General features: G+C 40.9%; 1 protein-coding gene across 4 annotated transcripts in view; it reads left to right on the top strand.

Annotated features, from left to right (window-relative positions):
- The window catches only part of LOC125488492 (RING finger protein 44-like), a 46,877-nt gene extending 24,630 nt beyond the window's left edge, over nt 1-22,247 (top strand). The window contains exons 2-17 of one of the 4 annotated variants that reach the window (XM_048629982.1): nt 691-1,007; nt 1,306-1,383; nt 2,992-3,089; nt 3,891-4,005; nt 4,344-4,416; nt 5,028-5,130; nt 6,194-6,268; nt 8,607-8,690; nt 15,796-15,888; nt 16,521-16,601; nt 17,041-17,109; nt 17,578-17,700; nt 18,499-18,585; nt 19,719-19,920; nt 20,481-20,593; nt 21,244-22,247. In XM_048629982.1, coding sequence (XP_048485939.1) covers nt 691-1,007; nt 1,306-1,383; nt 2,992-3,089; nt 3,891-4,005; nt 4,344-4,416; nt 5,028-5,130; nt 6,194-6,268; nt 8,607-8,690; nt 15,796-15,888; nt 16,521-16,601; nt 17,041-17,109; nt 17,578-17,700; nt 18,499-18,585; nt 19,719-19,920; nt 20,481-20,593; nt 21,244-21,306 — 1,774 coding nt within the window. In that variant the 3' untranslated portion in view covers nt 21,307-22,247. The remainder of the gene's footprint in view (nt 1-690; nt 1,008-1,305; nt 1,384-2,991; nt 3,090-3,890; nt 4,006-4,343; nt 4,417-5,027; nt 5,131-6,193; nt 6,269-8,606; nt 8,691-15,795; nt 15,889-16,520; nt 16,602-17,040; nt 17,110-17,577; nt 17,701-18,498; nt 18,586-19,718; nt 19,921-20,480; nt 20,594-21,243) is intronic. The other 3 variants (XM_048629983.1, XM_048629985.1, XM_048629984.1) reach the window with 3 other exon arrangements.
- The last annotated feature ends 2,859 nt before the right edge of the window (nt 22,248-25,106 follow it).

Genomic DNA, 25,106 nt, shown 5'->3' on the forward strand with positions numbered 1-25,106 from the left:
GTCCAATAGTGTCCGTCCTAATTAACCTTTATGTTCTATTCCCGGACAGACTCCTATACTTGGCTCGTGCGGTCGGCCAGTGCGGTCACTGCCCCTTATTAGCGTGGCCACCCTAACTACATGATGTGGTAGCGTCCTCTTGTCTCGCTTTATGTAGGCTGTAGAAGTCCTTTAAAGATTGTCGAACGATATCGATAGTAAAAGCCTATTTACAACATTGAGGATGTTATTTGATTGGAAAGTCTCTTCACCAACTCAATTCCCTGGAACAATAAATAGGGTGGCAAGATTCTAGTATTTTGTATTTCCTAGGCATTGTTAAATATCTATTGAAATTCACTTCTTCTGCTAGCCCTACAGCTGTTAGTAGTTGCGATAGAGAGACAATGATATCGCAGGCACAAAGCGTCGTGTATTGTGAATGTGTAAACTGCAATTCTTTACACAAGAACTTATCCTTTGTGTGCCGTGTAGCTATTTATAAGCATGTTGAGAAATTTCTAAATGTATCCACCCCCCACCATACACCCTTTTCCGTCAGTAAACCATTAGGGGCTGAGTATAATCAAATGTGTAGGGTTAGATTGACTTTCTTTTGTACTAAGTATGTCACAAAAAATGATCAAATTCAACTCTTCAGCCATTTAGTCCATCTTTAGTCCAACTAACCGGGCGTATCCTCTATTCCAGTGACGGCAGCAGTGCGGGCAGTCCCAAGGAGTGCGCGGGGGTATCACCACCGCCCCTCACGGCGCATCTCCCGCCGCACGCCGCGCCCCTCCCCGTGCCGCCGCACGTCAAGCGCGACGCCCGGCATCAGCACCAACATCCGCCACATCACCAGCAGCATCCGCAGCATCATCAACAACATCCTCAACATCACCAACAACATCCACAACATCAACATCCGCATCAGCATCAGCAGCATCCCCACCAGCAGCACCACATCCAGGATCAGAGGAACCAGCATCCACATCATATCCAGGACCAGAGGAGATGTAGCGTAGGTGAGTGTTTGGGAGGATTGTGAAGTTTTGAGTAGCTTACTTTTTCAAGCGAGAACAGGATTAAGGGCAGAGAAAATAGGAGGATGACGGCGATATGACTGCATGGAAAAGGTTTCCAAAAGAGCGTCACATGAAAAAGAACACCAACCTTATCGAAAAAGAATTGTGATGGCGATTTATGGGATCCACAAAATTGTGTAAATTTTCCCAATGGAAATCTAAACAGCGACGCAAGTGAAGCCAAAATCCTAGGCGCGGTATCCATCAGGTCCTGATGATGAGTCTGATGTCTGTCCAGCAGGTGGCATGGGCGGCCCGGGCGGCTCCCGGCGCGCCGAGCGACGCTCAGCCGGCGTCGGCGAGCGCCGCAGACCAGGTAATGAGGTGTCTGTGGAGGTTGCGCCTGGTTTGGTGAAGCACTGGGACACTGCTAGCTGATAGGGTTTTATGTAGCACGAGAGTAGCAGATAGCATCGAAATGATTATCTAATGCAATACAAGATGTTATTGTGTGTTGTCTAGTGTTTGTCACCGACTCGCTATCACAGTAGCAGACGTCCAGTCCAGTGCTTTATCAAACAGAGTGTGGCATATTCCTTTCCTACTATCATCTTCATTCTTCGACCCTGGTCATGTAACACAACTAATTCTTCCACTAGGTCTGTATTCGCGTGGCTGTCTCTATCATCATTGGTTCCTTCTTCATCATCAGCATCATTTTATTTCTTCGCTTGTATCTCGTCTTCTTTCATTACTGTTTAAATCGTTGAATTAGTTCCTAAAGCATGATATTTTTAAGCACAATCTTTAACAGTTTTGTTTAAAGGACTCTTGTATACGTTATGCGTTTATTTTCTGCTGACTGTGTTATAATTTTAACCGATTTGATATTCTATTTTAATTTTCCAAAGGGCTGGTAACCATGCATCTTGCTTAGCGCAGATGAACCATAGAGAAAAGGCAGCTTAGAGATGCATGGCCACCCACTTATCATGTTTAGCCCAAATTTAGGCCAAGTGTAGTGACTAATGTTAAGTTTAGTAACATTCGGATGAGTCACAGAGCATTGTAGGCAGATAGTGATGTCGATTCGGAAAGCTCAAAATTTAATTTAAGCGATGTCCAACTATAAATCTTACCAGTGGAAAATGAGATTTACAAAAACACTCGTAGAATCGAATTTAAGGTTTTGACAGCACTAAAATTAGAATTTGTGCCTTCAGAATCTACATCAGTGTATAACCTATGGTAGGCAGTGATGTATCTTCTACAACCGAGTCGGGCTGTAGGAGGGCCATTAAGTACGGCTTTGACCCACTTGCTTCACAAGCAGCTCTGTGTTGAATAAAATATTGAAATGATAGTATAGGTATGTGTGCTCCGTGCCATCGGGAGTGCTTAAAGCAAATTTAGTCTTTCCTCCCATGCCCATAACAAAAAAGATAAAAACGCAATTTTCTTGTATGATTTATCGATTATATTAATATAAATAAATAGATCAGTCCGAAAATCCTTTCACGTTATTTCTTCATTTATTATGCCCATGTATACCTGCTTTAACTTCCCTATTATCTTCATTATTTTTCTGCTCACTTCATACATAGCATAACCAGTCTTGTCACCACCTCTTCACTTTCATTCCGCGGCTTACTAAGTATAATGCCGTATACAGAAAGAAAACTGGCAACTTATAAGCCCTATAAGCGCTTACGTTATCTATGGATATTTTTCCGGCCCTTATCAGTGCTGGTTCGGCAAAGTATGGAAATATAAGCGTTTACAAGTTTCCAGCTTTCTTTCTGATTACGGCTAAGGGCTTGTACACAAAACTGCATTTGCCCTAAAAAACTGTCAAAATAGTCGCAGATTTTTGTGATGCGACGTCACGAAACAGTTTTGTGTAAGTACAAGCCCTATGCTGTGAAGTACAAGAAGGGTATCGCTCCAAATAAAATAGTAACTATTGCCCCCCCTTGTCTTACAGAGATGCGCGTGTCCCCGCCCCACATAGCGGCGGCCGCCGGGCCCTCGGCGGAGCACCAGCACCAGCCACACTCCAACCACCACACGCCTACGCATATGGTGAGTTTCGTTACTTGTTGAAAATGAAGATGGAGTTGAAATGTTGAAGTTGAAGAAGAGAAGTTAGGTAGTTACTGAAATATGCCCCGAAAAATGCGCTGGCGGTCTTGAAGCTGTAACATATAAGACATACCTACTTAATATGATTTTTATCAATTCAAAGTTGCCATTTCGATGGAGTAGTTCATAATATCTGAGTTAATGTATCTCCTCTCAATATGTCCCACATATAGGATAGGTCCTACAAAGCAGATGCGAGGGTGTAGCATGTGACGTAGTACAATTAATTCCATAATTCTTTGTCTCTATCTCTAAACAATGCACGTCACAAGTTACATACCTTAAATTTTATAGGTAGCTAAATCAGACCTTATTGACCGGTTTTAGTCACAGCGCATTCCAGAACCTTAATATAAATAAGATCATATTTTCCTGAGAGTTTAATACAGTTAAGACTTTGAGACACGACGCGTGAGTCTTTCATTTCTCCCAGCGCCCATCATCTCAAGGGCACTGTGGACTTCGGGGCATTCCATGATCATAATCACATCTGTCGTCTCCACTGCTGGGGCACGGGTCTCCTTCCAGGAAAGAGTTTTAGGCCTAGTCCGCCAGTGCGACGTTATAATAGCCTCCTGAGACCCAGAGGCCAAAAAAATCACAAGTTTCAGATTTCGGCAGCTGCAAACTGCTGCTTTGTCTGAGCCCTGTGGCTCATTATGTCCTCGTATGATGTCTCGGAGTCTCTAGACTACTCTAGAGGATAGAGTAATATAGTTTAATTTCCTTGACATTTCCCAGGACACAAACCCGCTGGAGCGCGCGGAGGGCGGCTCGTCCGACGGGGAGCTGTCGTCCAAGCCGGGGGACAGTCCGTCACGGAAGCGCCGGCGCCTGTGCCGGACCCTGTCTGGAGGTGAGTCTCGTGTCTATGGATATCATCATCAGCCAATAATCATCCCCTGCTGGACATAGGCCTCTGCCAAGGAGCGCCACAACACTCGGTCCTCGACCGTCCTCATCCAGCCACTACCGACTACCGGCCTAAGGTCGTCGGTCCAGCGGGCAGGAGGGCGTCCCACGCTGCGTTTGCCTGTTCGTGGACTCCGCTAGAAAGTTCTTATGGATATAAAGGTGCCTAAAACGTTTCAACGACTGTCCAGCAAATGGATCATCAATAGAATAATAAGGTTTTTCTAGGTATTTTCAGACTTTGTGGTTATATATTGAGTCCTATTCTCTCCTGTGTTACAGGTGAAGGTGGCGTGGCCGTGCCGCCGCCGCCCGTGGAGCGACGGACGCCGAGACACCACTATCAACCGCCACCGTAAGTTCAGAACTTAATTATTTGGTAAATATTTTGATAAAATTGGGGTACACTTCGGAGATATCAATTTAGTTTATAAACTGAGAAGACTTTATCAAATCATTCGATCTTTCAAAGTGTTTTATTTTTTTTTTCATTCAATCAGGGGTGCAGGAAAAGAAACTCCTCGACTGACCTATCAACTGTAATTAATCCTCGTAAGGCCCAAGACGTAAACTGATCACTATGAACTTGAACTAAAAGTCAGTAAGCGTTGGGTCTGAATTATGTCTTTATTTTGCCTCACTCATGAGGACAATGGGATGGGGCTTACGAGGTTTTATACGTCCGTCGTCTGGTCACCCTTGTAGCATGTGACTACATACCTTACCCTTAGCAGTCAGCCTCTGACGCTATTGTAACTGGCTAATCCTTCCGTCTCGTGTTCGGCACCGACACGCTAGGAATAATAAGAAAAAAGATATTTAAACAGTTCGTTAAAAACCAAGTTTTTTTTTATTGCCTTATTTGTGTCCCACTGCTAGGCAAAGGCCTCTTTGTGTTCGCTACAACGATCGCGATTCATCGCAAATCCAAACCGTTAATTTAATAAAAACCCCTCTATTTTCCAGCCGCCGAGTGCGCTACGCGGGCGTGTGGGAGCAGCCGCACGCGCCGCACGCCGCGCACCCGCCGCACGCGCACCACCCGCCGCTGCTGCTCGACATCAACCAGGTACGATAGGTGAACCTAGCGAGAGGTGCACTGAAGGAGTCCTTGCCATCCCCCCATATAGCAAGCAAGACGTTTTCCCCAAGGTGCACGGAAGTAGCCTCCCCTTGCCATCCCCGCATATAGTAAGCAAGGACGTTTAACCTCGCCATTTAAGGGCCAGCTCTGTGGCGTGTGGGAGCAGCCGCACGCGCCACACGCCGCGCACGCGCCGCACGCGCATCACCCGCCGCTGCTGCTCGACATCAACCAGGTAACTTCACAAATAGGTTCATCAAGGTGCACGGAAGGGGCCTCACCTTGCCATCCCCCCATATAGCAAGCATGGACCAGGTACGATAGACGCTTAGGTTCCCAAAGGTGAACGGAAGGAGCATCCCCGACTGACGTATCAGCTGTTTCTTACTTGTAAACATCCGGCGCACCTTGGGACATCAACCAAGTTCGCGGGGTGCACGGAAGGAGCCTCACCTTGCCATCCCCCCATATAGCAAGCATGACATTTAACCTCGCCATTTAAGGGCCAGGTAATCTTTTGAAAACCAGCTCTGTGGCGTGTGGGAGCAGCCGCACGCACCACCCGCCGCTGCTGCTCGACATCAACCAGGAACAAGCACACGTAGGTACATGGTAGGAGCCTCCCCAACAGACGATTCGTTCGTTCCGTCTTCAACTGTACCTTTAACTGTTCCGTCCGACGTAGCTTAGGCAGGCAACTACAGACAGCTAATTTGACTGGCTACAAAGGTTAGTCTAGGCCTAGCGTTTGTCATCGACAAGCTTAAAAGGAGGACGCACTGGGGGTGAAATGCGTCAACTATGTACTAGACCATAGATCATTGGTGCGTAACTTACCGCTCAGTCAGTAGGTATAATTCTTTTTAAATTCTGAAAATCATCATGCAAACAAAACAGTGTGATAGAGGATTATAATAGCGTCAGCATATATTTGATTTCAGGGACCGGCAACCCAGAAATTTTACTGACGTATCCTTAGGTATTTCTTTGTAGAAGAAAGTATTTATTCCTTCAATCCACTCACTCATCCCTACCCTCGTGTTTCCAGATGTCGCTGCGCGGCGCGCGGCTGGGCGGCGTGGGCGCGGGGGTCTGGCCGCACCGCGAGCCGCCGCCGAGGCAGGTTCGTACCGACCCAGCACCCTGTAGCACGCACGCGTACCCACCCGGTCGCATTGTCTGTAGACCTGGCACGGGGTGCAAGACAAGCAAAACAAGACGTATGGGAGAAGTCATGTCTCTTGACTAATGCGTAGAAGACCCTGTTTAGGACGACTTTGAGTTGCGGGGTACTCTCTTATATTTTGTTCATAAATGCAATGCGCTGTTGTCAAGGTACAGGATTTCTCCGAAAGCTGAAATGCCATCGTTTTGAAACAGTGGAAATATACAAATATACAGGTCTACAGAAAAATGTGATCGGGCAGAACGGGCCCGCAACTTGTGAAGACACTGAATATAAGAACGCAATATCGACTGAAAAGATTCGGCAAAATCTAGATCTCCTAGATATGTCTATGTTCAATGTAAATCATGGCAATAATTCGTGACTTTCATTCGTTCAGTCGTCGTTCCGTTCTCAGATTTGGTGTCTGTAGCATCAGAGTTGCGGACTCAACTTGTAGTGAGCGATCAAGCACGAACCACATGCAAAACTAAAACCACTTCACTTATTTAAGAGTTCATATCTTAAAGCGACAACTGCTAACTATATAACTTGAAGGAATTTGACACAGTTGAGCAGAGCTGTAGTAGAATGTGGTTATGGTTATGACATGTGTATTCGTACCTGAAACGCTCTTTAGAATTCGGGGAGCGATTTGTAAGCTCGACGCCATCTTGTGAATGATTGATTGAATGTTTTTTCGAGTTATAAGTAATAGAATAGAATTTAAGTACTTGTTTTTGTTTTTATTATGATGTAATTGCGCAAATGTTTGCAAGATATCTAAAAGTCAAAGTCTGAGGTGTTTTTAATAGGGAAAAAACTGTGAAATGATATAGTGAAGTGAATGTTTGAATGAATGGAAGTTCGTTAAGCTGCCGTGATCTATATTTTCCATCTTCAAGTGCATTATACGACTTTTTTATTGAAAGAATGTACCCTGGATAGATTAGCGATAAGTAGTGTCACTCTTAATAACGTAGGAAGGCGTAAGACAGGAAGACCAAGAAAGATGTGCCTTGATTGTGTGAATGAAAGAAAATATGCGTGAGTGTGCTTTGAATGACAGAGGATAGGGTAAAATGGCGTGACATGATGCACAAAGCCGACACTAAATAAGGAAAAGGCTAAGAAGAAGAAGTGAATAAGAAAATTCTATAGTCTTGTAAAATATTTTTTTTCAGGGATTTTTAATGGCATAAAATGAGAATTACAAATAGCTCCCCAAAGGTAATCAACATTTTTAAAACCTATACACGAAGTGACCAGAATATGTTTTATATTTACATTTATTTACAAATCAATCTAGGTTTTATATAATTTGAGTTGATAAAATCAATTGCATATAATAAAATAAACTAGCTACTTAGATTTTATATGAAACCTAGATTCATGTAATGTTTAAATTATAATGGCGACATAGTGATTTTTATAATAATTTATTTTGCGTTTATCTCAACCAAATTACGTTTGTTAACAGAATCTTCAGGTAGTGAGACAGGCAAGGTTATTAGATATCATCATCTTAGTATAGGAATCAGAACCATAATACAATACACACATGATTTATTTTATGTTAAACCTACGAGACACCGATATCATACATGACATATAAAATACCATACGTCGTATACAACACATAAAAGAAATACATTTTGAATAGCCTCGAATCAGTTTTTAGAAACTTTTTGTGGCCATTGAAAATGTAAATGAACTGTTGGTTTAATCGCCATTGTTTATCTTCATAAACTTCTACTTCCATTAAATCAATAAATGACACACTTTTTTTAGGTAAAAAAATACATGAAGACAATCTGGGCATTGCATATTATGTTTTTCCAATTAGGTATTTTAGTTACACAAATGATCGTATTCTTCATAATTAATTATGTATTAGTTTTAAGTTAGATTTAGTGTTATTTTTAAGATTTGTTACTGTTCAGAACATGGAGTATCTGGTAAAAAAATGGATATTCCAAGTTCTTTTTATTAAATGATAAAGAATAAGGTATCTAGCTACAGCTGCCGACCATGAAATAAAGAATTATCTGATTGTTTTGATTCCATATTGTCTGGGCGTTACAGTCTTCTTAAAACTATCGACCATTTGACAATGCTGTCGCAAATAAATCCTCAGCACTGTGAAAACAAATTAAAAAAAGTTAACACTGGCTGAATAGAGGCACAACCCTTTGCCTCAAACGCACTGGCCACAAACAAAGTCTGAGAAGGAAAGAAGGTTGTAACCACAGACAATAAAAAACAAAACATTCTGATAACGTGGTGATATGCGTAGCTGGCTGGATATCCCGTGGCGGCCGCGGGCGCCGAGATCTGGCCGGCGGTTCTGCCAGCGCTCACTACGCTCCGTTACCATCAGGTACACATGGGGTCTAGGATTGGCTGCCGGCGCAGGCGGCGAGAGGGGGCCGACCAATCACAGGCTTGGGGTTTCGGGGGTAGTGCTGTTTGGCCAATGAGAGAGTTTGACGGGATTTGATTTGGCTAATAAGGGGTAAATTAATGGTTATCATGTTTTATCAATTTTTTTTGGGTACATATCCATAATTCAAGGGTTTTGGTGCTAAAAATATTAAATATAGCCGTCATGTTCCTTAAATTTTATGGTCATAGAAAATTATCCAGATATAAGCTGCAAATAATCATTGAGCACTTATTACTGGCTTTAAACCATCAAAGCAGCAACTTAGTAAAAAACAGCCTCGGTCACATAAGCCCCCTCTCTCAGCTCTGGCCGGCGGCCATGTTGGAAGTCGTGAGGTCGCGAGGCCGCTGCATGCCCCGTCGCTGATTGTGTCGTCACCGCACCCCCTAGCCCGGCCACCACAGTGGGGGGTTTCGACTGGTACACACACGCACACACACACACACACACACACACACACACATACACATACACTTACACACCAAATAACACTATCTAGAGGAACACTGTAATATTGTTGCAGAAAAATGTAATGTTCTAGAATATCAGCAAATTTTTTAAAGAGGCTTGAGGAGTTTCTTTCGGAATGGTATACCAAATACTGTACTTGATTGGATAACTCAAAAACAACTACTAGAATGCATAAACTCAATAACATAAAAACCTTCATTTACACTTCATTATAGCATCCATGAAGGTAAAAATAACAAAGGACAGAGTTACACAGTACCTACTATAACATAGTCAGATTACCTTCACAAATAAATCATAGTATATACCTCGTCGCCTTTACGACTGTCACCAACAAAAACACATACACACGCAACAACCATAAAACTCCACAAAAAACCACATAATGGTCCTTCAACCCTGACAATGACCACATTCCGTTAGTTTTTTTTCTACATTCACGATAACCACACAAATAAGTCGAAACCCCCCAAGAGAAGTGTCGAAGCTTATCTAACAACCCGGCTTTAGTTGAGGTCCGATTTCTAACAGCGGTATTTGTCGTTTACTCCCCTAGCTATGGGTCTATAACGCTCTCATTTTTATCCTGTGCATTATTAGTTTTTGACAATAATTTACTTCCCAAAACACAATAGAAGCATACCTGTGTCTTGGATTACGCAGGGTTTATTTTTGTTGTGTAATGTAATTTATGTACGCAGCTTTTGCTAAAAACAAACAATTTTATTTGAATGACCAGTAACCAATGTCAGTAATCATCATCAAACTGACTTCTGGCTGGATCCTCTCACATAAACTGAGGTGCTTTCAAAGAGTATGATTTTCATGTAAGTACAAAAATGCACAGATTAAAATTTGAGTGGTTTGTCTCGCGTTTTTTTGCTACGCGTGGTATTATTTTTTATCTTTTTCCTGTTTTTTTACCGCTCGTAACTGAAAACGCGAGACCAAGGATCCTGTAGCTTTAAGTGGTGTTGTTTTTAGTCCTCGCTCAGTAGATTTTTTCTCCTCCGAGTCACAAAACTGCGCTTACCTAACACCCTATAGTTTTTATTTTGCTCCCGGATTTGGGTTCAGTCGAATCTAGACCTTACAGCTAGCCGCTACAGTCTAAATTGGAACGTCGTTGTAAAACTTTTTCTTTTCTAAGTGGTTTACATAGAGGCATAATATTTTAAAACATTGAATGACTTTTTGTTAACCATAATTTTAACTGGATGCTTGATTTTAAATTAGTTTTAACCTAAAAATAACTATTTAATCACATTTTGACGCTGTATCTTTTTAGAGAGCCCCGCTTTTTCAGGCTGGAAGCCATGTTTCTTATATTTATTTATTTATAGTGCGCTGAAATTGCTTTCGTCCATAAGCTCTCCACTGGTTGTGCATGCGCACCGTCTGCTCCGGTTGTCTATGGATTTGACTCGTTCGTTGGTCTGGTCGTTGGGTTTTCACCTTTATGTCTATAGTGTTATGGTTAGATTTTCTCTGCATTGATGTTGTTGTTTTTTTTATTATTTTAAACATTGTATTTATTTTTTTTGTTTTCTGATGATCATAATTATGATTACTAGAGTAGTGGAAATGGTTTAAAAAAGAAGTATAAATAGTTTTGAATTTTCGCAACATCTATGCATAGAGAATGGATATGTCATTTTTAGGGTTCCGTAGCCAAAATGGCAAAAACGGAACCCTTATAGTTTCGTCATGTCCGTCTGTCCGTCTGTCCGTCTGTCCGTCTGTCACAGCCGATTTACTCGGAAACTATAAGTACTACAGTGATGAAATTTGATGGGAATATGTGTTGTATGAACCGCTACAAAAATATGACACTAAATAGTAAAAAAAAGAATTGGGGGTGGGGCCCCCCATACATGTAACTGAGGGATGAAATTTTTTTTTTCGATGTACATACCCGTGTGGGGTATCAATGGAAAGGTCTTTTAAAATGATATAAAGTTTTCTAAAAAACATTTTTCTTAAAGTGAACGGTTTTTGAGATATCAGCTCTCAAAGTCGTAAAAAGTATGTCCCCCCCCCTCTATTTTTATAACTACGGGGTATAAAATTCTAAAAAAAATAGAGGTGATGCATGCTAATTAACTCTTTCAACGATTTTTGGTTTGATCAAAGTATCTCTTATAGTTTTTGAGATAGGTTGATTTAACTGTAATTTTGCTGCTACGGAACCCTTTGTGCGCGAGCCCGACTCGCACTTGGCCGGTTTTTGTATCTGATATATTTCAGCTACTTCACGGAGGCTTTTCAACTCATAATAATTACTTATTAACAGTTATACTTATTTTATTGCCAAGGTGTTGTGATACTTTCTAAGAGCTAAATAAATTGTATGTCTATAAATTAACGCCATTACTAAGATTATTAAAAAAGTATCGCTATACCAAGGCACTAGTGGTTATATCCTGGTTTTAAGTGTGTTTTATAAACATTATTTATTATTATGTACTAGCTGTCGGGGCCTTCACTGTGTTAAAAACTTAATTTTTGGAGTTACAAAGGGGAAAACATTTTTAAATCCAAATTTCCAAACATCACATCTGATAAAGGCTTTACAAGCTAATGGCAGACAAGTAACACTAAGAAAACAAAAAGAAAGAAAAAATAATGTTTTATATTTTTTATAACAATGATTAAGGTTGTGGTTTAACAAAAAAAAGGTTTGTTAAAAAGTTTTCCCCTTTCTTTCGTAATTAAAAGTATGTGATGTGTACTAGTGTAAGTTTGTGAACCGCGGTACTGCACTGGATATGCGCATGCCCAGATCGAGTAAACGCAGGCTTCACTCGAGACCTAGTTCCGTCCGTTGACAACAGATGGCGTTGTTTAGAGTTTTGTTTTCGTTTGACACTTTTTTATTTCTTATAGTACTGTCGTAGTTTAAATCACAAAACATAAACAATAATTCATATTTTATTTAATAGCGTGTGAAATAATAATTTTATCCTGTACACTTCTTGCTTTGGTCTGTTAAATATTTGACACATTTGATTGGCTTTTCTTTCAAGCTGTTTTGTTTCCGACCACACATAAGTATTTATTTTGATATAAATGTGTATTCTAAAGAATGTCATCTGTATGTTTGTCTGTAAGAGCGAGCCTTTAGCCGACTGTACTTCTGTAGTCCAATAGCATCCTTCAGTACACTCCACCAAATATTTATCTTCTTTCTATCTCTTATAGATATGTAATATATTGAAACTTATCCAACACTTAATAAAACTATCGATCTATTCACACATTAAATTTTATTTAAATATTTAGCGCGTATTTTTTTACTGCTTGAGCAAAAAAGGTTTTTAGCCGTTTTTTTATAAAAGCAATTTAATACATACAATTTCGATGTTGGTGGCGTGTACAGAACGACCCGCTAGTCAACTCTCGAGTGCAAACTTACTTCTTATTTAATGTTTAACGCAAGCATTCATAATGTACCGGGCGTTGCCTCTCAACTAAAAACTAAATTATTTGCAATATCAGTCCACTAGATGGCGCTACTACCACTTCAACTACAGTTGATGCCAAAAACGCCCGATAGATGGCGGAAAAACTTGTTTTTAAAATAAGTACTTTTTATGAGTGGTTTCGTTTTATTTTTGAGGCAACGTCCGTCCCTAGCATTGTCCATACATCAACACAAATACTCAGGGGTGGGGAGGGTTGGGGGGGACACTAATACACACCGCACAGGACGGAATCAGATCTTAATACCAACACGTTACGGCTGAAAACGGTCTGGCTCCACCCTTGTGATACGACTTTTAAGCACCTGTCATGTTAGTCAACTTAAACCAGCTTGGCTCAAGTGTTTGTGGCAAATATGTGGACGCATCGCAATAGTATAACCAATGTTGGGACCAATGTGTTCCATAGACAAACTCTAAAGGCCGTGTCATGTAAATTAGCTTCGATGGTCTTTAGCGACTGCAAGCTTTGACTGCAATATTCGTCTTAGTTTATCAGTTTTATGGTTTAAATTGCGATGCGTCCAGGCAAGTCTGGTCCTTGATAACAGCTCCATTTGTAAACTAGCGGTGGCGGTAGGCTCTGTAGCGGTGTGCCAGTTACATTGTTCCTTTCAAGTTATACTTACTGTTTAATTTAATTTCTGCGTGCATAGGAAAGGCTCTTCAACCAATATATATTTTTTTATATGTTGGCAGCACTGTCTTGTCTACAAGTTGGCTGCGTTTCCAAGAGCATTTCCTGTGCGCAAAACATCCATAGACTAAATTTGTAACTGTAAAAAAACTTATTATTAGCTCCAAAGCGCACGCTTGGTGACCTAAAACTGACATGGCGTCTTCAATGTTCCATCTATATCACACTTTCAACATTATTTAACCGTCGGTAATATTTATTCATTTTATTTTTGAAAACACAAATAATTCTCAATGAATTTGTGACTGCTGACACAACGCCGTTTTTTTTTTAAATATAGGTATTTGGTGACTTAACTACGCGTTTTACTAAAAGGTTTCATATCTTGGTTGGTAGCTGTAGCCCAAAGAGACTTAACACGTCAAAGTAAAAACTAAACGCGAAACATTACATCTTGAATATAGCGGCGTTGCGTCGAGCTAGGCAAGCATGCAACACTCAAAGCTCTTACTATTTGGTTTTGTACATACCATCCGGTCTAGTGAGACATGTCTAGACTCACTGGGACTCAGTGCCGGGGCCCGCTGGTGCGTAGAACCCACAGCAGCCCCGGAGCGAGCCCGCTTAGCTGCGACCCGCGGCGACCCTCCAAATATTTTTTTAACTAACCCCCTCAAATTATCTATTTATCTACCTACGTGTGCCGCATGCCTCGATCTTCCTCACTTTGAATACCCTGTGAATGTGCTCCGTGTTTCTACATGTATAATAATTTCCGGCCTTCGTTCAGTTTCGCGTAGTGTGGCGCGGTCCGCGCGAGCGCTCTCGGCCAATCGGGGGCGAGACGCGGGTGCGCGCGGCCCCGCGATTGGTCGCTGGCGGCGGTGTCGCGCCACACTACGCGAAATTCTCCGAAGGCGTTGCCACACTGTTTATTTACCATTTCGCCGCTAGCAAGTCAAGCTTTGATATTTAGTAGATTGGTACGAACAAATGAAAATATTTGGCTGGTCGCTTTTATTATTAGAAGTTGGCTGTTATACGATGCGCTCTTGATTGTCAACATTTGAATAACAATTTGTTGGATTTATTTTTTTATATATACTTTTGAAATTTGTTAATTTATGTCGAGTGTTTTGTCGGAGGGTTGCGGGCTAACACGGGCGCTAATGTGTTTAATTATGACTATTGTTTGTAACTGCCAATGATGATGAGCACGTAGGTTTTTCTCTCGTTCGTTATTGTCAATTTATTTATATGTAATTATGATATTGTACCTTGTAGCGTCTTTCTACGCACTTAAATGTGAAACTGCACTGAACTAGTGACCTCATAGTGCGTGTCGGCAACTGCATACTGCATTCCCTGTCGCTTCTGTGTTAGGCATGCCAGTCCACGGACTTTTATATAATATATATTTTTTGTATTTATATAAAAAAATAGTTTATGTATTCATGATTGATTTCTCAATACGTTAAATATTACCGTTATTTCATTTCAATATTCTTTACCCTTGGTTTACTTTGTGAATTTTTATATTGTACTTTATTTATTTATTTAAATGATATAAATATTTATCGTAAAACGTAACGAGACGAGAATCTGAAGCTACTTTTAAATCTGACGCGCCTTAATGCTCATTAAATGTTCTTGGGGTTGGTTTAATTATCTCCAGTAGAAGATCTCGAAGAAAACACATAATATATTATCATTTTATATAAAAAATATTGCACCGCATTTTTCATAATTATATATTTTTTTAACCTCTCAGTGTGTCTGTAGAAACAGTTCGTGATTTTTGCATATATACTTATGTGTTTTGTTCGATTTCAATTTTTGTGTTTAACAAACGGACAGCGGCACCCGTGCGCTGCGCTCGCCAAAAAAAAACTACATAAAAGTAGTCGAAAAACTTGTTACTTGTAATTACAAAAGTGGGTCACACAATTCGTCATTCTGAACGCCACTTAGCTCTACTACTTTTAGGAGATTAAACATCTTAAAAGTCCTAGATCAAACGTAGTTCAGACTTCAGACTGACAAATTGTTACTCACTTAAAGCCTAAATTACTTCACAAGTTTCATACCTGCTCAAATTTATTACTATTTTCACCTATTCCTATGAAACTCGTACAGTGCAGGACATAGAAACCTAACCCCTCTTAGGTTCCCTTGCCTTAGACTGTACTGAAATAGTAATACACTCGCGTGCAATGAAAAAGTTTCACCTGCCATTGACGTTCCATATGTCACTGATCAGTACCTTTACATTGCTAGTGAGTAATTTCACCATGATAGAAGCTTGTGTCGTAAGTAAATATCGGGTACAAAACATCACAGAAACTTGTGTCGTAACTAAAACTCTCGGGTACAAAATGGCGAGCGCAGCGCGTAGGTGGCGGTTGTCCGGCGCCGCCGACAGATGGCAGTAACCGGTGGTTTCTCGCAGGTGGGCTCGGTGTACTCCGGCCTGCAGTTCGGCGCGCCCTTCCCGCAGCACGCGCACGCGCACGCGCACACGCACTACATACATAATTCGCAGGTGAGTCGAACATATCATAAAATCATGGAAGTAGAAAAAAAGACGGAAGGAATATAATAAATCTACACTAAAAAGTGAGGCACCCAAAGTAAGTCGATGTCATTGTTGCGACGAGCCCGACACATACACATTCACAGTCAAAGTAAGTCAGTTTTCCGCCGCCGCGCGCCAATCTCGTTGAACCTACGCACCCACACATTCTTATGTCGCCGCCATTGCTGTGCCTCATTTGCGAGATTGCTTCCGTCTTTTTTTCTACTTCCGTGCATAAAATGAAGAAGTAAATAAAGTGGGCAAACCACGTATACGCTAGAAGGTTAGATATAGATAGATAGATAAAATACACTTTATCTGTAAACCAAAAAAGAATAATAAAATTAGCAAGTTCTTACTTAATTAGGGTACAAAAGGCAGTTTTATTACTAAAAGCGATCTCTGTCAAATGAAACTTTACACAATATATCTAATAATTGTTAAACAGATTCCCCCGTTACCCTTCTTTTATAAATATCCGATTGGCTACATGTCGATGCTTGTCAGTAATGCTTCCGCTATCTATTAGCTGCCGTCGGTACTATGTCAGGCTGCCTTTATCCTGTGTGTATACTAAAAGTGTTTGTGTGTCTGTGCAGAGACCAGAAAGCGGTCGCCTGGAGGTGCTGGGCGGCGAGGCGCCGGAGCTACACCACGCGCCGCTACTGTTACATACTGAGGTAAAACATATAAAGATAAAAAATGTTATTCCGTTGGTCGGTTCCATCATCATTATTAGCTCACAATCGCTCACAGCTGGACATAGACCTCTCGCAAGGAGCCACGCAACACTCAGGCCATGGTTATCATCGTCCACCTTTTACCATCTACGGGTAATCTTTTATCATGAAAACCGATAGCTGTTCCCTATAATTAAATATAATTCATCAGATCATACATTTCTCCATTATACTGTGACCGTCTTGTAATCAGCAAAGTCTGTTTTTGATCTCAGATTCCAAACTGTTCATCAAAAGTCGATTGTCCCGCCAATAGAACGATACGTCACTTAATCGCGGGACAATCGACTGTTGATGAACCGTTCAGTCTAAACCAATCCAAGGTCAGGTTTCTCTGCCCCCCACTGTACAATAAGTGAATGTCTATTCCCTGCTGCAGGCGCGAGGCGCGTCGCTGGAGCTGATGGCGCCGCACCACGCGCGGCACGCCTTAACACACCACCACCATGTGAGTTTATTGTTATAATAATTATATATAAAAGAAGAAAGTGTCTGATTGGGATCAATGCACAGCCCAAACGGCTCAAGCTACAATCATGAAACTTGGCACGTAGGTCCCGTAGGTAGTGTAGTTGAGCATTAAGAAAGGATTTTCAGAAACTCCACCCTAAAGAAGTGAAATAGGGTATGAAAGTTTGTATGAAAGTCCTTCAGTTTAAAGCTGAATTCCCACAGGAAAACTTTTTAAGGCGAAGTGAAGCTCGCGGGAACAGCTAGTTATTTATATTCCTAACAATATCAAACATCAATGTTTGGTCACGCCTTATAGAAAATGATGATATTCGTTTCATGTCACCACAATACGAGATACCTAAGACTGCAGATAGCACTGATGGCAGTAAATTAAAATATGATGACCTATTGATTTTGTAAAAATGTACAAAGGCAGTCCTTAATTCTCTCTTCTCCCCCTCAGCGTCGCAGCGGCGGCGGCGCGGGCGGCGTGGGCGCGGTGGGCGGCGTGGTCCCGCGGCGCAGCTTCGTGCACCGCCACGCCGCGCGCTGGCCGCACCACCCGCTGCACCACATACACCCGCAGGTGAGGAACTAGTTCGGGAGGGTGACGATAGATGGCGCTGTTTACGTTTTTGTCATTTAACGTGGCAATTTAGAGCAAATTTTTAAATAGTTGGATAGTTATCAGAATTATTCCCCAGATAATAATTTATCAGACTAATGAAAAAAAAACGTAGCAAGAATATAAGCGCGCTAGCCCCACCACCCGCTGCACCATATACACCCGCAGGTGAGCAAGTAGTTCACGAGGATGACGATAGATGGCGTTGTTTATGAATTTGTTGATCAGTTATAAATGCAATTTAGCGATTCTTCTTTAGAACAAAAGATAACAAAAAATAGATTTAAAAAAAGCCCTAACAAGAATATAAGTGCGCTGGCCACACCACCCGCTGCACCACATACACCCGCAGGTGAGCACCTAGTTCATGGGGATGACGATAGAAGGCGCTGTTTATGTTTTTTGTTTTTTTTTGTCATTGATTGTAGTTACAAATGCAATTTAAGGCTTATTACCCAGATTACGAGATTATACTATTTTAAAAATGCCCTTACAGCCCCACTGCGTCAAATACAACCGCTGGTGACCGCCTTGTTCACGGGGCTGATGATAGAAGGCGCTGTTTATGTTTTTTCAACTTTTGTGTTCTTGGGTCTCAATATTTGTGCGATGAATAAAACCTTGGAGTTTACGCTTATCACTAATAGATGGAGCTGTCTGCGTAGCGTTCCTACATCGTGGTATAGTCTTACCCGCTTTACACCCTAGCCACAGGTTTTCTACAACTTAAACTTCACAACTACAACTTTCCATTCTCAGGGTGGAGGCGGGCTGCTGTCGGCGGCGCTGCCCCCGCACCCCGCGCAGCTGCACGTCGCGTCGCTGCCGCCGCCGCCCACCTACCAGGTAAGATATTATATGTACAGTCTGGGGCGAAGATAACTGACAAGGAGAGGTAGCATTTTCATTCTGAGAGGGGTTAGGTTTCTATGCCACAGCATGAACTGTATGTTTTGTAAAAAACCGGCCAAGTGCGAGTCGGGCTCGCGCACAAAGGGTTCCGTAGCAGCAAATATAAACTTTAAATCAACCTATCTCAAAAACTATAAGAGATACTTTGATCAAACCAAAAATCGTTGAAAGAGTTAATTAGCATGCATCACCTCTATTTTTTTTAGAATTTTATACCCCGTAGTTATAAAAATAGAGGGGGGGGGACATACTTTTTACGACTTTGAGAGCTGATATCTCAAAAACCGTTCACTTTAAGAAAAATGTTTTTTAGAAAACTTTATATCATTTTAAAAGACCTTTCCATTGATACCCCACACGGGTATGTACATCGAAAAAAAAAATTTCATCCCTCAGTTACATGTATGGGGGGCCCCACCCCCAATTCTTTTTTTTACTATTTAGTGTCATATTTTTGTAGCGGTTCATACAACACATATTCCCATCAAATTTCATCACTGTAATACTTATAGTTTCCGAGTAAATCGGCTGTGACAGACGGACAGACGGACAGACGGACAGACGGACAGACGGACATGACGAAACTATAAGGGTTCCGTTTTTGCCATTTTGGCTACGGAACCCTAAAAAAAGATGTTTCGCCTTTCGTTTAAAAAAGTTTTTCCGTAGGAATTCCAGGATAAAAAGTAGCATATACACATGCTATTTTTTTTATTATTGGTCCAGCGGTGTACCCATGAAAGAATAAACTTTCGCGTTTATAATTTAGTTTTGATGTTTTTGTACTAGTTGGATAAATCATATCTGTCTACCTTATCTGCCTCTGTGGTCTAGTGGTAGCAGCTCTGCTTCACAACCCAGAGTTCCCGGGTTCGATCCCCGGGTCGGAACATCAATTTGTGTTTCTGAGAGTGCTTCTGTGTATTGCGTACACACTTGAGCACTATAATCTAGTCCCGCGCCGATGGCTAATCCCAAATGAGATTGGCTGCCGTAGTCGAAATTCGACCCGGAGGACATTATTATCTATCTTAGTCACCTTTAGCCCCCTATACCTTCACCCACAGGTGTTCCTGAACCTGCTGGCCATGTTCCCCCTCTCCCCGTACCCCGACGCGCGCAGCGACGAGTCGCCCGACTCGCCGGAGACGGAGAACTACGAGGCGCTGCTGTCGCTGGCCGAGCGGCTCGGGGAGGCCAAGCCGCGCGGCCTGCACAGGGCCGAGATCGACTTACTGCCCAGCTACAAGTACACGCAGCATGCTGGTGGTGAGTCCTTTTTAAGGTTAAATAAGGCCATTTTGTGGTATATATGAAAAAAGTGTGAGGAAACTGTCCAATATGTACAGTTATTACGGCAGTGTATTACGGTCCCCTATTAACCGAGAAGTGCAGAGCTATAAATACACACAGCATGGGGATGGTAAGTGGCTATAAATATTGGTTAAAAAAGGTTTATTTAAAAATACTTACCTATTAAAAAAGGATATTATATTATGCCATATGAGACTGTGGCTACGTTTGCTTTGCTCTGCGTTGTCTGCGTTGTTGACGATACGACCTGCTGAGTTTGTAATAGTGAGACAGTAAAGTGCAAGAGGATCACCTTTTCTTCTGAACCAATCCTTTAAAGTGGTGACCCCGACTTGATGTGAATAAACATATTTTGGGTGACCAAGTATATCTGAATAATAAGGGAAGCTGGGAGTTGAAGTAAAGAACGGCGATGCAACGCATCGTTTCGTGGTATTTCATTTAGGTATACTTCGAAAATCATACAACATTGCTGTATGACGTCCTAGAAACTAAAGTGATAATGTCCGTTGCAGGCGAGCAGAGTTCGTGCGTGGTGTGCATGTGCGAGTTCGAGGCGCGCCAGACGCTGCGCGTGCTGCCGTGCGCGCACGAGTTCCACGCCAAGTGCGTCGACAAGTGGCTGCGGGTGAGTGCGATAATAAATAATAATATCTACCCCAGCCGGGAATCGAACACGGGACCTTCGGCATAGCAGTCAAGGTCACTAACCACTACACCATTCGGCCGTCAATATGAATTTACTAGCTTTTCCCCCGATACACCATTCGGCCGTCAATATTAATTTACTAGCTTTTCCCCCGATCTAACTCTTCGTCACTTCATCGACGGGTCGCCATGGCCACGTCGCCGGCTACGTAGCCATGGCTACCTTTGGGCTAGTAGCACGGGGTGCATGTAAGACGTGACATAAGTTTTGCATCGCACTCACTTACGTCGCGCAGCCTCAAGAGCCCGTTGGCTCTTGACGGAGAACTTTTGTCACGTCTTAAATGCGCTCCGTACTAGCCCTTCTGGCTTCCTTCAGATGCCAAATGGAGTAGCCAATAGCAGCCATTTTCTGGCCGGTGAGCCAGGACTCTTACAATACATATTTGTAGATTAGGATTGATTGTCATGAGAAGTCAGCCACAGATGGCGCTATTAAGTGTTAGTAGTAGAAACTTGTTTATACATTTAGTTGCCGTCAGAAAATAAAATTAATAACCGAGTCAGATGGCCTCGAAATAATATTTCAAAATTCCCTCCAGCTTTCTAAAATGAAGCCTTTTGTTTCAGTCAAACCGGACGTGCCCGATATGCCGCGGCAACGCGTCCGAGTACTTCAACAACTCGGAGTGACTCAGCGCGCCGCGCCCTTGCCCCAAGCCCAGCTAGTGCGGCCCACAAGCGACGGGGTGCCGCCACTGACCCAGAGATGGCGCTGTCTGCTATTACGCAAAACTATCAAGAGATGGCGCTGCTTATGAAAGTTCGCGCAGTTGCCGATAGATGGCGTTAGTGGTTACTGAATGCTGCAATAGTATAGGATATAGATGGCCTTGAAATTAATTACACAAAATGCAATAAATTAATGGCATATCCTAAGCATAGAACCTTGCTGAAACAAAACATACTTTCATTACTAAGAAAGCAGCATTAGTGGGGCACCCTGTTTTTCGCCAGTGGGAGGGCTGCGAGAAAAGGTCCAGGATTCCAGAAGATTCGTGTTGTGATGTGAAAGAGTTTATAAAATAAGGTTTATTTCGACATATATTGCGCTAGTTCGGGGTGTGAATTTTGGAGTGTTTCTTTTTTTTGTCGAGAGTGAACATTTTATTTGGTGTTTGTAAACATTGATGGCGGTGATTTAAATTGATTATAGAAGATATATAATTAAGATAACTGAAGATAAGATCTTATAAATATAAAGAAAATATGCTATGAGGGCCTGTTATACAATATCCAATAAGATGGTGTTGCCTCTACTAAGATCCGAAATATAGAATCTATGATCAGTTTAAATCACTTGATTGATGATAAGTAACTGTAAGGGAAGCGCAATATATGTGAAATGGGGTAGGATGTGTAGTGCGTGCAAGGGCGTGTGGTATTACACACCATACTAAAAGGACGCTTAGTGCGATTTGCCAAAATATCATGTGTTTTTGTCCTCAGGTGATTCCAGTATCTGAAAATGTTTCGTGCGTATTCCCGACTCTATCCCATTGTATTAAAGGCGGGATGCGCACGGAATTGTCACAGAATTTTATATATATATATAAAAAAAACGTATAGATGTAGTACTGTTTTTTTTTTGTGAAAGTTACCGATATTTCCCACGGTTCTAGATATCGTCACGTTAAGAATTTGAACACACGAGTTTTTTATAATAACTTTGTTTTGATTTGTGACGTCGATGCCTTAGCTTTGTGTGTGTAAATATAATGTACATGTGTGAGTGAGCCGTCGCTATGTATGTGTAGAGTGAGCTATTTTTAATAATATAATGTAGGCCAGTTTTTCTTAACAGAACCACGTATGTAAGGTGTTTTCTTGAGGTTACGTTTCTTCACTTTCTGTTTTAGGGAGTTTGTATTTTATTAACTTGTATGTCTGTACGTCCGTATGCGTTGGAAAAAAATAGTGATTAGGCCTCGTGTAGAGATGTTACGGTAAAAGTCGGAATTTAGGATACGCAATGGTGACCGCTTGTGCAATAAGTAACTATAACGTTTAAACTAAACTTCACAAGTAAATAAAATTTTACATATCTTTTCTCTTTACAAAAGTTCTTTTAAAAATTCGTTTATTATGTTGTTTTTTTATCGTTTTCTTATGTATCGTTGTGCAGTTAATTAGTAAAAATATCAGTTTCAATCACGCTCGTAACTGTTTTAGCCACTAAAGTATTGAATGATAACGCCTCTGTATCGAAAACATCTGGAACCTACAGTCGTCGAAATATAATAGACCCATTTGGACAGCTCCAAAATGTATGGGATAACAGCTGGTGTCAAATTTAAATCATTAAAAATCTAAACAATAAGTAAGTTTTGGTGCTTCAAAAGTTCTTTTTTCTTTCGGCCGTTAAATAATAAGCCAGAATATGTGTCTTTTTATGAATTTCATGAAATAATCAAGAGTAAATAGCAAATTTGTGTAGCTGTCCAAACGGGCCTATTTTTCGACGACTGTAGTGACGCATGTCTGCTAGACAATATTAGTAAGTTGAAATCCAATATTGTGTATTCTTCACCCTGTTTTCTATTATTGGGAATTTTTTATTTTGTTCTGAATTGTTATTTGATTTTGCATCGTATGTTCTTCTTTGTTATTCTGCGCAACTCCTGTATTTTCTTTCTCAAATGTTCAAAATGTCTGTTTTGTTAATGTTACAGTAACATAGTTTCTTCCCCGCAGTTTGTGTTATGCTGAATTAGTGGAATGCAATAAATAACCCTTATCATAATATTATTAATATACAAAATAGCAAATGTTATTATTTTTGTAATAAAATAATAAGCTCCGTATTTGGCAGTGGATAATGGACATTTATTATACTAAAGAGTACTTCAATATTATATCTTCAATTATGTTTTAGCCATTCTAATATAGAGTATAAAAATGAATGATGAGCATTTAAAAGTTAAAGGTCACCCTCCGCACATACAAGCTTAACGTAAAGGGATCGTTGTTTTTTTTTGTTTTCTGTCAAGCAGTCCGGCAGAACAGTGTGCGCCGCTCACAACTCACAAAATTACGCTCGTGTGGCTTCACCCTTATAACGCGAGCTCGCGAACGCCTGGTTGACAGAAGTAAAAAAGGCGATCCGTTTACGTTACGCTTATATGTGCTGATACCCTAAAATATGAAAGTATAGTTAGCTGCATACGTAGCTATACACTTTTGTACCTTGTCAATCTGAAACCGCCTATCAATTCATTGGAACATTGACGGTTCGTCAGTTTGACAAGGTACAGAAGTGTATAGCAACTTATGCAGCTGACCGTACCTACCTTTTACGGAAAACTTTTGTATTTTTGTGTCCATACCCTGCCGAGGCGGAGCGCGTGCCATGTCCTCACCCGTACCAATACCGTGTGAATAAGTATCGTTAGATGTTAATTTTAATGTATAATACCTTTAAACTGTATGTATGATAGCCGCTCGCCTCCTCGCTTCCAGAGAGTAGCATTGCCACGAATTCTCCCTTCTTCAGTGGAAAAGTCACTTTTTGTAATTTCCTTCTAACAACCTGACTGATATTTAAAATACAAATCTACGAATGATTTTAGAACTTCCTTCTTTTTTAATTTGGTTTGAAAACCCCAACAGTAAAATAATAATTTTCTGCATTGCTTTTTGGAACACCACCATAAAGAAATAATGACAAAATAATAACTAAAAAACAGAATTATAGAAATTGATTCCTTTTTTGAAGTTTCCTTTAACTGAACTGCTAAGCTATATTTGATAAAAAAATATCAAAAACAGCCAGTCACACTAACAAGCCATCTTAAAAAAGGGCATTTGCAGGTATATTATTTGGCCCCACTGCCACTGTTAGCTGGCTGAAAAAACAAACACTCACTCCTTGTACTAATGTACTCCCTTGCGGGGGTAGGCAGAGATGCATTGCTGCACCCACTTTTCGCCAGCCACTTCAGCTGGCAGATTTTAAGTATTGTTTCAAACTCATTAGTTAATTCTACAAATGATTATAAAATTCTTCTCAAATGGAGCGAGCGGCGTATTATCACATAAAATTATGTTTCTTTGTTACTATTATTATAATAATTGATTAACATGTAATTATTAGTTTTATTATTAATTTTAGTTACGTTTAGTTCAATTAGTTTTTCCTCTGTTATTTTTACTTGCATTGTAGCTGGGTAAGCGCTTCCATGTAATGTGCTAACTTGGCAGCTGTCGGTATCAAAATATGTACACTGTTACCAGTATCTTTATTAACACAGATTACTGAAATTTATATAGAGCATGTGTTTTCTTACAAAAAATAATAACATACAGCGTGTTAAAAAAGGTATAGCGCGAAGGGATGACGCATTGTCTTTCTGAATAAGTTTTGTGAAATCGCGAAAGAAAATACATTTGCTTCTCCATAGAAGCTTGAAGTTACGTGGCTTTTAATCCCATAG

The sequence above is a fragment of the Plutella xylostella genome, chromosome 24 (genome assembly GCF_932276165.1).
Source record: "Plutella xylostella chromosome 24, ilPluXylo3.1, whole genome shotgun sequence".
Classification (NCBI taxonomy): domain Eukaryota; kingdom Metazoa; phylum Arthropoda; class Insecta; order Lepidoptera; family Plutellidae; genus Plutella; species Plutella xylostella.